Source organism: Schistocerca americana, chromosome 2 (genome assembly GCF_021461395.2).
Source record: "Schistocerca americana isolate TAMUIC-IGC-003095 chromosome 2, iqSchAmer2.1, whole genome shotgun sequence".
NCBI lineage: Eukaryota > Metazoa > Arthropoda > Insecta > Orthoptera > Acrididae > Schistocerca > Schistocerca americana.
The window spans coordinates 568,596,755-568,614,431 of NC_060120.1; the positions used below are offsets into that span (position 1 = coordinate 568,596,755).

At 40.4% G+C, this 17,677-nt stretch overlaps 1 protein-coding gene across 3 annotated transcripts in view; it reads left to right on the top strand.

The window, feature by feature from the left end:
* Positions 1–698: 698 nt before the first annotated feature.
* LOC124588754 (trypsin-1-like) overlaps positions 699–17,677 on the top strand; it is a 72,031-nt gene continuing 55,052 nt past the window's right edge. For all 3 annotated transcript variants that reach the window (XM_047131493.1, XM_047131495.1, XM_047131494.1), the window contains exons 1-2: positions 699–821; positions 16,304–16,392. In XM_047131493.1, coding sequence (XP_046987449.1) covers positions 728–821; positions 16,304–16,392 — 183 coding nt within the window. In that variant the 5' untranslated portion in view covers positions 699–727. The remainder of the gene's footprint in view (positions 822–16,303; positions 16,393–17,677) is intronic.

Consider the following 17,677-nt stretch of genomic DNA (forward strand, 5'->3'; position numbering starts at 1 on the left):
TTAACGTGCTCGGCTATCCGGGCGTACCTCTGACAGTGACATTAGTAGAAACATATTCAGTGTTGTTAGGAAGTGAATAGCGGCTATGAAGGGCTGTGTGATGACATTACCAAACTACTTAAAAGCTGACGAAGTCTCAGTTCAAATTCTACTGCATCGATCTGATTTTGCGTCCGAACATCTAACCCCAATCACTTAAATTGTTATCATGATGGTTCCACAATCGATTCCTTCTTTGCGTAAGCTAAACTGATTGGAATGTGCCACCGTCTGGAAAGGGGCGAAGTGATGCAAAACACAAACACACATATGTTTAAGTCGGCTTACTCCTATCCCACTAATCATTTCGAGTCGCAGAAGGGTAATATCATTTTCCGTGCCTATACACATTATTTGTGTAATATTCTACGAGACTACATGGAACATAACTGATACGATATCATCAAAAAACCAGAAAAGCCGATTCGAGAATAAAAAATATGAATTTTAGGTTCCTTAGCATAATTTTCATTTGCTGAGGCTAGCGTGTGGATGCGTGTCCTGGACGAATGGTGCACAGGAAAGTTTTGACCTCGTATGTGACAAAATGTAGCATACAGTTAACATGACGACCGTGTATCGTGATTGCGGAGGTCATTTAATCAAAAGCGTTATTGTTGCCACTGTAATGAGACTTCCGCGGTTTATGTACCCGAACGTCCGCCAACGGAGCCAGTTCTGTGCTGCCATGCGTACCGTCCTCTGCTGTGTAATGTTCGTGCTTCAGCTTGCTTGTCTGAGCGCCAGTGATACGGAGCATGAACAACGCGTCGTCTCTCAAGGTATGTGAGTTCCATCAGAAATATTCGCAAAGTTCCATTAACAATCATTCTGACTCGTGTATATCAGAATAAAAGCGAAAAAGAAAGCGAGGAATTATAGGCAAAGTTTAAACGGATTGAAAGTCTTGCTCTGGAGAAGTATGTGCCAAGTAAATGGATTAAGGACGGAAAAGACCCACAGTGGTTTAACAACGAAATTCGGAAACTGCTGAGGAAGCAAAGGTTGTTCCATTCTCGGTTCAAAGGAGAATGCGCAAATGACGACAGGCGAAATTTAGTAGAGATTCGTGCATCTGTTAAAAGATCGATGCGCGAAGCATACAACAACCACCACCGTCATACCTTAGCAAATGCCGAGACCCCGAAAAAATTTTGGTCCTACGTAAAATCGCTAAGTGGGTCTCAGGCTTCTATCCACTCACTCGTTGACCAATCTGATGTGGCAGTTGAAAACAGCAAAAGGAAAGCTGAGGTTTTAAAATTCGCGTTTAAGAAATCTTTCACCCAGGATCGTACAAACACACCCCCTTTTGACCACAGCACAGACTTTCACATGGAGAACAAACGCCGCAGCGCCAAAGGAACTGGCACAGGCATGGGTATTCAAATACAGAGATATGTAAACAGGTAGAATACGGCGCTTCGGTCGGCAAGTCCTATATAAGACAACAAGTATCTGGCGCAGTTGTTAGGTCGGTTACTGATGCTACAATGGCAGTTATCAAGATACGTGGGTCTGAACGTAGTGTTACAGCCGGCGCGAGCGATGGGACACAGTATCTCCGAGCTTGCGAGAAAGTGGGGATTTTCCCGCGCGATCATTACACGAGTTTACTGTGAATATCAGGAATCCAGTAGAACATCAAATCTCCGACATCGCTGCGGCCAGAAGAAGATCCTGCAAGGAAGGGACCAACGACGACTGAAGAGAGTTGTTCAACGTGACAGAATTGCAACCATTCCGCAGATCGCTGCAGGTTTCAATGCTAGGCCATCAACAAGTGTCAGTGTGCGAGCTATTCAACGAAACATCAACGATATTGGTTAGCGGAGATGAAGACCCACTCGTGTACCCTTGATGACTGCACGACACAAATCTATGCCTCGCCTGGGCCCGTCAAGGCCGACATTGGACTGTAGATGGCTGGAAACATGTTGCCTGTTCGGACGAGTCTCGTTTCAAATTGTGTCGAGCGGATGGATGTGTACGGGTATGGAGACAACCTCATGAATCCATGGACTCTGCATGTCAGCAGGGGACTGTTCAAATTGGTGAAGGCTCTGTAATGATGTGGGGCAAGTGCAGTTGGAGTGATATGGGACCCCTGATACGTCCAGATACAACTCTGACAGGTGCCACGTACGTAAGCATCTTGCCTGTTCACCTGAATCCATTAATGTCCATTGTGCATTCCGATGGACTTGAGCAATTCCAGCAGGACAATGCGACACTCCACACTTCCAGAATTGGTACAGATTGACTCCAGAGACACTCTTCCGAGTTTAAACACTTCCGTTGGCCACCAAACTCCCGAAACATGAACATAATGGAGCAAATCTGGGATGCCTTGCAACGTGCTGTTCAGAAGATATCTCCAGCCCCTCGTACTCTTACGGATTTATAGCAGCCCTGCAGGATTCATGGTGTCAGTTCCCTCCAGCACTACTTCGATTCCACTTTCGTGTTGCGGCACTTCAGCGCGCTCGTAGGGGCCCTATACGATATTGGGCAAGTGTACCGATCTCTTTCACTCTTCAGTGTAGTATGGGCATCACTGGCCTTGGGAAACAAATGGAAGAGTTGAACACAAATAAATCGCCATGTCCGGATGAAATCCCAATTCGTTTTTACAAAGAGTACTCTACGGCGTTGCCCCCTTATTTAGCTTGCATTTATCGCGAATCTTTCGACCAGAGTAAAGTCCCAAGCGACTGGAAAAAAAGTGCAAGTGATCACCTGTGCAAGAAGGGCAAACTAACGGACCCGAAAAATTACAGACCAGTATCCTTAACATCTGTTTGCTGCAGAATTTTTGAACATATAATATACAGGGTAATTTTTTTCCACCATATACAAACTCTAGGGGTTGATCGATGAGAGGATGTGGGACAAGAAAGATTTAATGAACTTATGTCCGGAAATGCAACAGTCATCTGTGGGATATTATACAGAACCCACATGGTATGGTGACAGCGAACCATGAGCTTCGGTGCAGCCGGAATGTGTGGGCGGGGTTAATTGGCGACCATATTTTGGGACCAGTCTTCCTTCCACGTCGCCTAACAGGCCGGAACTATCAGCGTTTGTTGTAGGTGACTTTGCCTCCCCTGCTTGAAGAAGTGCCATTGTTGATTCGAAGGGTTATGTAGCTGCTACATGGTGGTGCACCGTCCCACTTCGCCGTAAACGTCTGGTCGCATCTCAACCGTGTCTTCCCTGGTCGATGGATCGGACGAGGGGGTCCAGTTGCATGGCCTGCTCATTCACCTGACCTCAACCCGTGCTTCCGGTTTTGGAGCCATCTCAAAAGTATAGTGTGTGCAGAGTCCATTCAAGATGTGAAGACACTGGAGCAGCGTATTCATGCTGCCTTTTACACCGTTCGGATGCAGCCTGGCAGTTGTGAGCGTAAGAGACAGAACATGCTACAGAGCGTACATGCATGTGTTGAGGCACATGGAAACCATTTTGAACACATACTGTAACTGTGGCTGCATGGTACAGTGCGTATTAGACTGCAGTCTCTGTAACAATGTATGACTGAATAAAGTGTCTCTAGCATGAAAACCATGCATTTCCGGACATAAGTTCGTTAGAACTTTTTTGTTCCGCATCCTCTCATCGATCAATCCCTAGTGTTTGTACACGGTTGAAAATTCACCCAGTATATTTCCCTGAGATGGGAAAGCGTCAGTACACGAATCAGCACGTTTCTAGAAAGCATCGCTGGTACGAAACTCAGTTTGTCCTTTTCTCACACAATATCATGCGAACTTGTGGATGAAGCTCAACATTTAGATTCCATATTCCTAGATTTCCCAGAAGTATTTGACTTGAAGCGCCATTGCAGGTTAGCATATATGTGAGTGGCTCGAAGACTTAAGTACAGTGTGTAAACTTTTAGATGGCAGACCTCTCCCTAGTCCTGAATCGGTAGAAGTCGGTAAACGTCGGGAGGCTTCGGTAGGCACGCAGTTTCGACTGCTGCCAACATTACGTAGCTGACTGTGTTGTACAAGGTAGCCATTGTCGTCTGCTGTGTTATTGTTTTGCGCTGTACTGTTCTGCGTGTTTTTATTGTGCAGTTGTGCTAAACATCATGAAAATGAGTGAAGAGGCAGGTGCTGGCCCATCTCGGGAGTCGCCAACAACGCCTACCTGTAGGCCTACGGTTAGAAGGAAACCAGTATTACGTAGCGATGCTCGTAAAATTATATTGCGTGTGATTGAATGCTGCGAAAGGGAAAGGGATCAGAAAAAATTGCTTCACCCCATTTACAAATCTTCAGTGAGAGCTGCTACATACACAGGACACAGCGTGCGTAGCACTGGAAGATTCAAACAGTTTTCCAAGAATCATCCTGGCGTATCACCACAAATGCTTGGCAATATGAATGAAATAAAATGAAAAAAAAAATTGCGAGCAGTGGGAATCGCATGCTACAATGACCTGACTCTTAAAACATTGTATATTGTTGTTTTCGGGCGTTCGGAGAACAACTCACAAAAGTTTCATTGGAATCGGATGAATGGTTTGTGAGCGCATAATAGAGAAACATACATACATTCATTTATATATATATATATATATAAATTTTAATGTACATGACGATTTCAGTTTCGTTTACGAACAACACTTAAAGCGAGTTTTACTTCCAAGCCTTTCGTCTGCTTTCGTGTAAGCATGACGCGCAATTTTCAGTGCCAGCACTGCAACCGGTAGGCGTGCCTTGTCCCCTCCCCAACGGCTCCTCTTCCCTCGCCAGCCAATGCTTGCTTCCTCCTCTCCCCGCACTCCCCTCACAACTCAGCCGTCTTACAGTTAACACACTGTAACAGAACCTGCTACGTTGTCCTCGACAGCGAGTGTTCATCAGAGAACACACTGTAACAGAACCTGCTACGTTGTCCTCGACAGCGAGTGTTCATCAGAGACAAAGGTAGCGCCAGGAATGTCCCAGAGAAGTATAGTAGAACTGCTGCTATTTTCTACATACATAAATGATCTGGCGAACAAGATGAGCAACAATCTGCTGTTGTTAGCTAATGATGCTATGATGTACGGTAAGGTGTCGTCGTTGAGTGACTGCGGGAGAATAGTTGGTGCAATGAATGGCAGGTAGTTCTAAATGTAGAAAAATGTAGGTTAATGCAAATGAATAGGGAAAAAAGTCCTGTAATGTTCGAATACAGCAGTAGTAGCGTGCTGCTTGACACAGTATGAAGTATGTAGGCGTAACGATAAGCAGCGATACGAAATGGAACGAGCTTGTAAGGGCTGCAGTGCGGAAGGCAAATGGTCCACTTCAGTTTACTGGTAGAATTTTAGGATAGTGTGGTTTACCTGTGAAGGCCACATATATGACTTTCTTGAGTACTGGCCGAGTGTTTGGGATCCACATCAGGCCGGATTATAAGAAGACATTGAAGCAATTCAGAGGTGGGCTGCTAGATTTGTTACTGATAGGTTCGAACAACACGCAAGTATGTTTTGGGAACTCAAATACGAATTCCTGGAAGGAAGACGATATTCTTTTAGAGGAACACAATCCAGAAAATTTAGAAAACCCTCATTTGAGACTGACTACAGGACGATTCTGCTGCCGCAGACTTGCATTTCGCATAAGAATCACGAATATAAGACAAGAGAAACTAGGTGTCCAATGGAGGCACATAGGCAGTAGTTTTCCCTTGGCTCTGTTTGCGAATGAAACAAGTAAGGAAATGGCTAGTAGTCGTACAGGGTACCCTCCACCGGAAATGACTACTAGTGGTGAAAGGCACCCTCCTCCATGAACCGTACGGTGGCTTGCGGAGTATGTATCTGGATGTAGATTTAGAATACCATCGTTCTTAGCGCCATCGTTGTCAGCGAAGTTTTGGAATATATTCCTGATAGGCATACTGCTATCACATTAATTTTATTTCATCTTCGTTGAAGTGCAATGAGGTGACTAAAGTCGTGGGACAGCGATATGCACGCATACAGATGGCGGTAGTATCACGTACATAAGGTATAAAAGGGTAGTGCATTGGCGTAGCTGTCATTCGTACTCAGGTGATTCATGTGAAAAGGTTTCCGATGTGATTACGGCTGCACGACGGGAATTAACAAACTTCGAAAGCGAAATGGTAGTTGGAGCTAGATGCATGGGACATTGCATTTCGAAAATCGTTAACTTACAGGCATTGCCTCTCACCTCAGACAACATAGTGACCGACGGTCTTCGATTAACGATTGAGAATAGTGGCGTTTACGTAGAGTTGTCACTGCTAACAGACAAGCAACAACACGTGAAATAACTGCAGAAATCAATGTGGGACATACGACGAACGTATCGGTTAGGACAATGTGGCGAAATTTGGCGTTAATAGGCTATGGCAGCAGATGACCGACGTGAGTATCTTTGCTAACAGCACGACGTCGCTTGCAGCGCCTTTCCTGGGCTCGTCACCATACCGGCTGGATCCTAGGCGACTGAAAAACCACGGCCTGGTCAGATGAGTCCTGATTTCAGTTGGTAAGAATTGATGGTAGGGTTCGAGTGCGGCACAGACCTCATGAAGCTATTGACCCAAGTTGTCAACAGGGCACTGTGCCAGCTGGTGGTGGCTCAATAATGGTGTGGGTTGTGTTTACATGGCCGGCTGTTGTGGCCGAGTGGTTCTAGGCACTTCAATCCGGAACTGCGCAGCTGCTACAGTCGCAGGTTCGAATCCTCCCTCGGGCATGGATGTGTGTGATGTCCTTAGCTTAGTTCTCTAAGTCTAGGGGACTGGTGATCTCAGATGTTAAGTCCCATAGTGCTTAGAGCCATTTGAACCAATTTGTGTTTATATTGAATAGAGTAGATCCTCTGGATGTTCGGCTACTTGGAGACTATTTAAAACCATTCATGGATGTCATGTTCCCAAACAACAATGGAATTTTTATGGATGACAATGCACTGTGTCACCAGGCCACAATTGTTTGCGATTGGTTTGAAGAACTTTCTGGACAGTTAGAGCAAATGGTTGGCCACACAGATTGCCCGACATGAGCCACATCGAACATTTATAGGGCATAATCGAGAGGTCAGTTCGTGCACAAAATCCTGCACCGGTAACTCTTTCGCAATTATGAACTGCTGTAGAGACAGTACGGCTCAATCTCTCTACAGGGGACTTCCAACGACTTGTTGAGTCCATGCCACGTCGAGTTGCTGCACTATGCCAGGTAAAAGGAGGTCCAACAAGATATTGGGAGGCCTCCCATGACTTTTGTCACCTCATGTGGTAAAATGTCCATTGACTACATGTCATTTGAGGGGGACGGTAAGCTCTATTGAAAGAGACAATAGATTTGCTGAGGGGTAAGCGGTTATCCGAATGTTTCAGCCGCATAGATCAAGACAAAAACTGGGAATATAAATCAGATTTTCCAGAACACACTGGACCAGCATTTAAAAATACCATGTCTGGAATTGGGTTTTAGTACTGCATCACTTCTTTCATTATGCAAGAAAATCAAGAGGAATACGGTTCAAATCTCCAACTAACCATTCAAATACGGATTATCTACTAAAATACATCCCATCTTTAGTATTAACACATGAACAATATTTTCCTCCATTCATTTCACTGAGATACATGTATAGTATCACAGTTAAATGACCCAGTAGCATTCCTACAGTTACTTGCTCTCCTCGTAGCTTCCCATGTACGAACCAGTCCAATGGTATCTGATGAAGGATAGCATTCAAGAGCGGCCCACTGCATAAAGTAGACGAACGCTGCCCAAAACAGGATCAATACCAACACTGTGCTAGTGGCTGTGACGCTTATGATCTAGATCATGTGGTGCTGCTCCTCCCGATATTGCTGTACATGTGTACTGAAACACGTCCCTCTTGCCTCTCTATTAGCCCGTTTAAGGACAGAATTAGCTTAGGATCCAAAGTTTCATTCAGGTAGGTCAGATTTCTCACTGGGAGGATCGCTAGTGGCTTCCTTGGCTAGTAAGGCTGTAGTTGCATGATGTTGAACATGGTTTCCCCTGTAACACAGGCTGACAGGTGAAAGGTCTGCCCTGTTATGTCACAGTCTGTCCCGTTAATAAATATTCCACTCCTGTGCAGTTCCAAACGTTTAGCTGCACGACCCTACCTTGCTAGTAGCATTTCGCTACTACAACTTCAGTAATGCATACAAAATAAACCCAGTGTGCCCTGCTTGCTGGAAATAGGATTGTGGGCCACAGGACGTCCTGTGGACTATACAAACCTTCTGCTTTGTCTACACCTCACCTGTGCTGGAACCATATGCAGCACTCAGGTCAGGCAGATGGTAACCCTCCCCCTCTGACAATGTCAGAGTTCAGTTAGTGACATCATCACGTGACTACCACCATCTTATGTGATCAGCAGTACCTCCTGTGTCTTTCTTGGGTGAACACCCCCAAGGTTCCCCACTTAAAGAGGCGTGCATGTAAGTTGCAACGTGTGAACTTGACTTGCTCGTTGCTAATTGGAAATTGTATTAATTTATACAGACGTGCCAGATCCAACCTAATCTCAGCACCTTCTATGTGGTAATACAGTGATAGATTAGGCTTGTGTGGTTTAAATATGAGTTCCCATTCTGGCGGCAATTGGTCCTGCAGTTTCTGCAGGCCTACCAGGATCTGATCCAGCATTTACAGAGCTGGACTCAGGTTCCTGTGAGCCACATGTAAGACTGCTCACTGCAAATCCTTTACCAATACCTGAGCATCCCACTAGCTATCAGTTAAATACTGGCAAAGCAGTATTGATGTAGGGTAACAATAAGTTCAGGTCAAGGTATGCCTCTGTGGTCTGTGCAGCTGTCCTGTAGTTCAATAGAAAAGTCCGTAAAAGTTCAGTGTCCTGTGCATCGATCTGACAACAAGATACGGCAGTATCATCGAAGGCAGAATCAGGACCAACAGGAAGGTGAGAAAGGGCTTCAGCATTTGCATGCTTGATGTGGGCCATTATAGTATTTCATACTGACACTTTGACAATAACAAAGCCCAACATTTCAGCTTCTGGTCCGCACACGGTGGAACAGGTTCAGATGGATGAAACAAAGATTAGAGATAACACATACTTCAAATAGATCTAAACATTTAGTGAAACACTTATTAGAACCAAAATACTTTAATATGGAGGCTCCGCAAGGTAGCATATTAGGACCAATACTGTTCCTGATATACATCAATGACCTTCCCAGTAGTGTTACTCATGGTGAAAAAATCCTCTTCGCTGATGACAGCAATATTATAGTCACTGAGAAAACAAGAGAACTCCTTGCCGAGAAAGCAAATGAAACTCTCAAGGAAGTTTATGATTGGTCAATAAGTAATAAAGTGACATTGAACACAAAGAAAACTAATGCCGTGTATTTCAGTTTGAAGGGGAAAAATGACAATGTTAAATTAAATGTAGATGGCACCTCTACAGACTGTGTAACAAATGCAAAATTTCTAGGAATGAATACTGATTCTCAGCTGAAGTGATGTGGACACACAAAGCTACTTGCAAAGAGAATGTCATCAGCACATTGTGTCCTTAAAACCCTATCATCAGTGTGTAACATGCAGTGTCTTTTAGTTACATGTTATTCATATGTACACTCAATTCTTAGCTATGGAATTCTTTTTTGGGGAACAAATGCACAAATTATGAACACAATTTTCAAATTCCAGAAAAGAACCATAAGAATAATAACCAAAAATACTAGTCAAGCTCATTGTAAACATCTGTTCAGAACACTGGGGATTTTAATTGCTCCATGTGAATAAATTTACCAGTCAGTTGTGCACATCCAAAAATAACATTGGTAACTAATGCACAAACAGCTCTCTCCATGACCATGCAACAAGACAATAGACTCAACCTACATTTACCAAGAAAAAATAAACATAAAACTCAAAACAGCAATTTCTACCAAGGAATAAATTGTACAATAAATTACCAAAAGAGATTAAAGAAATTGCCAAAATACATTTATTTAAAAAGGCAGCTAAAAAGTACTGGTTATGCAATACATTTTATACATTGAAGGACTACTTAGCTGAAACAGAGTAGGGGTTTGATAAAAAATTTTATACAAATAAATAATAATTATAATTATAAAATATCCAACATTCCACATAACACCTTCACTTTAGGTTTTTTCCTTCTTTTTTCCATTCTAGAAATACTTATCCCAAGATATGCATAGCACAATACTAACACCTTTTCCTCTTTCTGAGCTCAACATCTCACTCTTCATGGAGGGATGCTGACTCAGTTTTTCAGGATAGCAAATGGAAAGTTGCCGTACATAAAATGCCCCAGAGATCACCAGTGTGTGTGTGTGTGTGTGTGTGTGTGTGTGTGTGTGTGTGTGTGTGTGTGTGTGTGTGTGTGTGTATGTGTGTAGTGAGTGAAGTGTTATGAAACATTGTGTGTATAGTGTGTGCAGTGACTGATAGTGAGATATGAGTGAACAATGTGGCATTACATTATTTAATAAGTTATTTGTAAAAAAAGTATTGTATACCAGGAGAAAATCTAATGACTGTCTCTGTGAATATATGTGTATACAAATTAGCTTATTTTAAATTGATCTAAATTTGTAAATACTTTGACATGTCCTACATCCTTGTAAAAAGAGATCTACAGATGAATAAAGCTACTACTACCACTGAGACTGAAGTGGCTTAAGTTGCGTCACTAGGTAAAACTTCCGACCAAACAGATAGTGGTGAAACTTTGTCACAACATATATAACAGCGAGCGCTTCCTTCTACATTTGGGAATAATTACAGTGCGTCTCGGTCAATAACTTGGAAACAAAAGCAATTACCCTGTCCTGTGAACCAAAATGTGCGACAGCACAGCACTGATTCCTTACAAAGAAGCGTCTACTGCCAAAACCACAGACAGCGGGATCGAAATGAACAAGGCATCTCTCACTCAATAAGGCATTTTTAAGTTTCTGGAATGCATCCTGACACTCTTTGGTCCAAACAAAAGGCACATTCTGCCGGCACAAATGATGCAACAGAGCCACGATATGGGCTGAATTGTGTATAAACGGGATATAATATGTCATCTTCTCAAGAACTTATTGCAATGCTGCCTCATTCCACTGGACAGGGAATTCCTGCATGGTCAACAAATGTGAGTGGAGAGGATGAACACCCTGGCTATTAAGAACATGGCTTAGGTAGTGAATTTCAGACTAAAAAAAGGCACACGTGCCCAGGTGACACTGCAAACCTGCAGCTGAAAGTACTTGAAATAGAGTACGAATGTTACTTACATGTTCCTTTGGTGTAGGTCCTGACACCACAATATCATCAAAGTAATTTGAACAGAATGGAACTTTTGCAATAAGCTCAAACAGTCCATGGGTGTACTGCCGGTCCATAGTGTCCAGCGGGCACAATATTTCAGCAATCAGACATGTCGCCATCGTCAGGTGTGCTAACGAACTGAGCAAAGAAAAAAAACAGGAGACCAGGGCGGCTGAGGCAATTACACCGGTGCCATCACAGATGCAGACACTAGCATCTCAGTGCCCGCTGACGAGCAATCGCGGGCGCGAACCGCAGAGAGAACACCTCACAGGGGATTTAAGGCAGCCACCCGCCCTCAGGAGCTCACTCAGTTTGTCAGCACCCCTGACGATGGCAACATATCTGTTCGTCAAAATATTGTACCCATTGGACACTATGGACCGGCAGTACACCCGTGAACTGTTCGAGCAAGAAATATGCCGGGATAAACTAAAAAATCACATTTGCAGTAAGCTGTTCTAAATAGCATTGGAATACGGCAGGCACGGAAACGCTGACAAAGGGTAAGAGTAAATATTTGAGCACCCCTAAATGTGAGTTGACTACAAACCATTTCTGAGACTCCTCATTGAGCAGAATTTACAAATTCACATTGCATAAGTCAATTTTTGAAAAATAGTGGCCCGCGCCAAGCGTGTCCATTAATTCCTCAGGGTGAGGAAACAAACAAGCATCAATTATTGTTTGCGGATTCACAGTGAGTTTAAATCAACACAAAGTTGAAGTGTTCCAGAAGACTTTGATAAGATGACTGAGGGGGAAGCCCGTTGACTAGCCTAGATAGGAGCAACAACACCATTGTCTTTCCATTCTTAAAGTTCACCTGCAACTTTCTCTTTAAATGCATGAGGGTGAGACACATCCTCAAAATTTTAGGTTGCGCAGCATCCTTCATTATAAAGCACCACAAAATTATTTGCTCTGCCAAGTCCTTCAGATAACTCCTCAATCAATTGAGTAACACTGTCTTTTGGATTGAAAGAAGAAACAGAATGTACATTGTCCTGAATACGAAGACCGAACAAATCAAATGAATCTATCCCAAAAATATTTTCACAGTTTCGTGATCACAAAAATGTAAATGTCACTGTTCTGTTATGAGACTGGAATGTGGCATGCAAACTACATGTACAAAACACTGGAATGTCCTGACCCATATAAGCAGTAATTTGCGTGCAAGATTTTGTCAACTGTGGTGAGCCCAACTGTTCATAAGTGGGATGACTAAGCAGTGTAATAGAAGCGCCAGTGTCTAACTGAAGTCGCACACAACATCCAGCAATGACTAAGTTCACCATTTGTTTGACTGGCATTGTACTAGAGAGCGAGTGCGGGTAGAGCTCTTTTTCTGTTGCAAGCACACAGATTGTACATGACCTGGCTTTCCACTAGCAAAGCAAGTCACATTTTATGAAGGGCAATTTTGTCTTATATGTGGGGGAAAAACAGTGGGGATGATTTTGCAGCAGACTCATAGGTTGACACCTGTTTACTCTGGTCATGGCGCGGTGCCGCGATTCAGTGCTGCAGTTGGTCACGAGGCCATACCAGTTTGTCACTAAAGAACTTGTAATGAGTTGCAGCAAATCTATCCTATCCACGTTGTTGTAACTCCATCCTGGATTTTCCATTGTTTGACAATCTAAAAAGACTTTTAGCTGAACAGATAAATTAAATAAAATTCTATAAACTCAAAAGTTATTCAAACAATATCCATTGGTCCAGAAATTCTGTTTTAGTCCATCTTAGTTGACAGTTGTAGAAGTCTTCAGTATCATTCTGCAAAGTATAATATGACCTTATCATATGCAGAATGTTTATCAATATAAGGCATAGGGTGGTTTAACACAATCTGGAACATGGTATTTATATGTCTGACTTAAAGGTATCATATATGAAGACTAATGCTTGGAATATCAGAAATTAGAACACACAATGCAAACAATAGAAGATTTAATTTTTACTGCCTATACATGCCTATCATGAGTACTTCATTATCTTGTTAATGAGAGGGCGGCCGAGTTGTCGTTCTTCAATCAGTGTCATTCTTCCACAACTTTGACTGCAAGTTTATTGAAATCAAATGCTCCAGCTGTCAATATTGTTATCTTTTTAATCACACAACCAGTTTTTATTCAATTACAGATCATTTTAAGCATATTATGTATTTACAATGAGAACAGCATGGCCACGTAGTGAAATGTATAGAACTGAAAGACAAATGTTGTTGTTAATTAGAGTTATTCTGGATAGATAGAGTAAGAATTTTCTGTGGGTTAATCTGCAAATGATTTGATTATTACAACAATAAACTCAACAACATAACGTTATTTGTTTCATTGTAAGTTTCAGTGATTGATTGATTTTTATTTTGTCTCATTTGATTACATTATGTAAAGAGTGTGTATTTGTAATATAGGACAGATCAACTTAACCTAATATTGTAAAATATTTAGCCTATATATTACAATATAAAATGTCATACTATAAGCTATTTACATACATCACACTACAATATTTTCCATTGATTACAATATATACATACAAGTAATAACAGCATTTCCTATTATTTACACACATACTCATAATCTTATTTCCATTAAGCAGTTCTTTAGATGTTTATAGAATGTCCTTTCACTCATACTGTCATGTAGACTCTTAAGAGTATGCTTTACCAATTGTACCCCTGAATAGTGAGGATCTTTTCAACAGTTCACAGTCTGTGTGGTATACTTCTCAGCTGGCCTTTATTTCTTGTATCATGTGAATTAACATCTGCACTTTTTCTAGTAATGTACCATCTTTCACTAATTATATTATTGTTCTGTATATGTACATAGATGGAAAAGTCAACATTTTTAGATTACAGAAGGCAGTTCTGCATGAGTCTATTCGTTTTTTATTCCAAATGGAACTAATGACCTGGTTTTGCAAAACAACAATTTTTTTGTATTATTGCTGCTGGAGTTTCCCCAAACAGTAATTCCATACTGCAAGTTGTTGTTGTTGTGATCTTCAGTCCTGAGAGTGGTTTGATGCAACTCTATATGCTACTCTATCCTGTGCAAGCTTCTTCATCTCCCAGTACCTACTGCAACCTACATCCTTCTGAATCTGCTTGGTGTATTCATCTCTTGGTCTCCCTCTACGATTTTTACCCTCCACACTGCCCTCCAATATTAAATGGCAAGTATGGTTCAAATAAAGCAGGGTACACTGGACATAGAAGTTTTTTTGTTAACATAATGTCAAGCTGTTACATAATAAATATTAAAGTGCTTACTTTACAACAGACATTGTCTATATCTTGTCTCCATGGGAGCTTATTGTAAACTGTAATTCTCAATAATTTTGTAGAGGTAACTTCTTCCAATCTTGTTTAATCTATGAATATATGTATGTGGTCTTCCTTTTCTTCCTATTTTTCCCTATTTGTGAATCATGAACATTATCTTTTTTAGATTTGTAAGGAAGTCACTGTGTATGAGTCACCATACTGCATTATTTGTCAACATAAACCAATTTCTTTCCAGTGTGTCCAGATTTTCTTCTACACTCACTATTGTCATGTCATCACTTATCTTTCTCACTTACTTTTATGTTGATTATAAACAGGTTGAATAGAAATGGGCCAAGCATGGATCCCTGATTACAGATCTGTATTCAAATTCTGTTATCACATACTACTTTTTGTTACTGATACATCATTTTATCGACTGCACTGCATGCCGATGTACACCATACCTCTCAAGTTTTTTATTTGGTGCATCAAAAGCTTTAATCAAATCAAGAAAAACAGCATGCATCTATAATGGATTCTGTTAGGCTTCAGATAGAGGTTTCTGTAAACTTCTTTCTTTTTAAACTATGTTGTGCTGGAATCAGAATCCTATGTTTCTTGAGAAATGTGGACATCCTACTATATATGACCATATCTGAAAAATCATAGATTAAAGATACTAGTCTATAGTTATTCAGGTCATCTTTGTCACCTTTCTTAGATGTTGATTCTAATTTGCTTATTTTTAATTTTTCGGCAAATCATCCTCCTTTGAAAGAGAAATTTGCTATATCCAAAAGAGGTTCAATTATTTCTTCATTTGCAAACTTCATTAGATATTTTTGATATTCAATTATCTCCTACAGATGTCTTTGGTTTTAATTTCTGAATTGAGGAACATTGAGTGGGATGTTGCCCAAGTATTGTGCTTTGATCCCTGACGATTTCTTTCCCCCTTCAAATTTTGCACAACATGCACAAAATTGTTGTTGAATATAGTAGCATTTTTTGTTCTATATGTAACTATATTATTCTCAATACACATTGACTTTACAAAATTTTGGTTATTTACACAATTTCACTACATATTTGAGTGCTGATTATGTGCCATACTGTTTTACTTTTATGACTTGAATTCACTATGACTCTGTCTATTGGACTGGCTTTTGCTTTTCTTATTGATTTCTTGTACTTCTTCTGATGCTATTTATATATCTCCATGTCTCATGTTCATCTGAATTCCTTTACTCTGGTCCTGAGTCCAATCATTTCTTTGATAATTCATAGCCTACCATGACATTTCTTTTTCTGACAGCTCATTTTGGGGAAGACTGGATGAAAATGATGGAGTAGTGTGTTTAAAAATGCTTCATATTTCTCATTTGTGCTTTGTGCTTGCATTGTTCCAGTGCAATCTTCATTCCTCAGTGTTATTTTTCAAATGTTCATGTTTTGTGGAATGATAATCTTGACGCCTCCTTTGTCTTGTTTTATTTATATTTTTGAGCTCCATTTTTGTAGATACAAAACATTCAACCATGATGATGAGAGTTTGCTGTTTGCAGAACTTATGTTTTAGAAATGCATTTAAAACAATTTTAATGCAGCCAGGATTGACTTCATATTTATTTCAGGTGTAAGATCAGAAAGAAATCATGGAATTGATGAAGCTAACAGGATTATTGGTGGAAACACTGCAAATATAGAAGATTTTCCCTATCAGGTACAAACATGAGCATATTGTTTGATTACATTTTTTTCATATAACATTAATACGAGCATTTAACAAATATTAAGTCAGGAGCAAAACAATCTGTTGAGATTATGACCACAGTTATAAAAAAAGGTATTAGTTCCTTATATTTCTTTCATTTTTCTACGAAGGTTCAAATAAATATTAACATTGCACTTAACAAATTGAAGGTATATAATATCAGGGACTCATCAATACAGCTACTGTCCACCTAATCAGAACTTAAAAAATGCAAACAATGCACAAAAATTAGTATGAAATACAAAGAAGGGCAGCACAAATGGAATATATTCAACGAGCTTCTATCAAACATAAAGCAAGAAATTAAGAATCTGTATTAGTTCAAAAGAATATTAAAAACGTACCTCATTAGCCTCCTTTTCTACAACTTATCAGGATATCTAAATTCAGGAACTGGAAAGTTCTGTTACCTACACAGCAAGTGGCACTGTTTGTTTTACAGCTGCATGACAAGTACGAACAGGACTCACTATTTACAGAATCAGGAAAAGCATTTTTTTTAAGAAAATACCATTGTAATCAATTAAATATTAAGCAACTAACAGCAAACAAACAGCAGCTTCAGTGAAACTAAGAAGGCAGCAGCTCTTTTCCAAAGTAGCAACTTCCTTACTAATTTACTTGATTAAATTTAGCTGGCATAAGTGAGAATAGCTGTAAGGAGTCTAGTGATAGTTCACCATTATTACAGTGTAGAGATTAAGCCTCTGTTATATCCATGACTTCTGTTAATGTGTACCTTGAATAATTTCACATCCATGAAGGTTCTTTTTCTTGACAGAATCTGAATGAATCCTTGTACTTGTATAAATTGATAACATTTTCGCAAAAAACCAAAGAGCAGACACATTCAGTGATGTCCATGATTACAACACTAGAAGTAACATGAATGTATTCATCAAAATTGTACACAAATTACATGCTTGAAGAAATTGGTGAATATCTGAGCCCTTTCTCTTCTCTGAAGGCATTTATATAAATTAAAGGAATCAGACATTAATTTAGGAGAATAGTAGAGATTATATACAGTGTAAAAAATAAATTTTAGTTTAGTTTTGTTATTTGCATGCACCACAGATCATAATTGTGAATATTCAGTGTCAGTGAATAATATGCCAACATGCTGACTATTTAAATGATTGTCTTAAGGTATTACTTTTTTACATACAATGATCCATATTTAACCATGTTCAATCTCTCTCTCTCACTGTCTCTCTCTCTCTGTCTCTTTCAA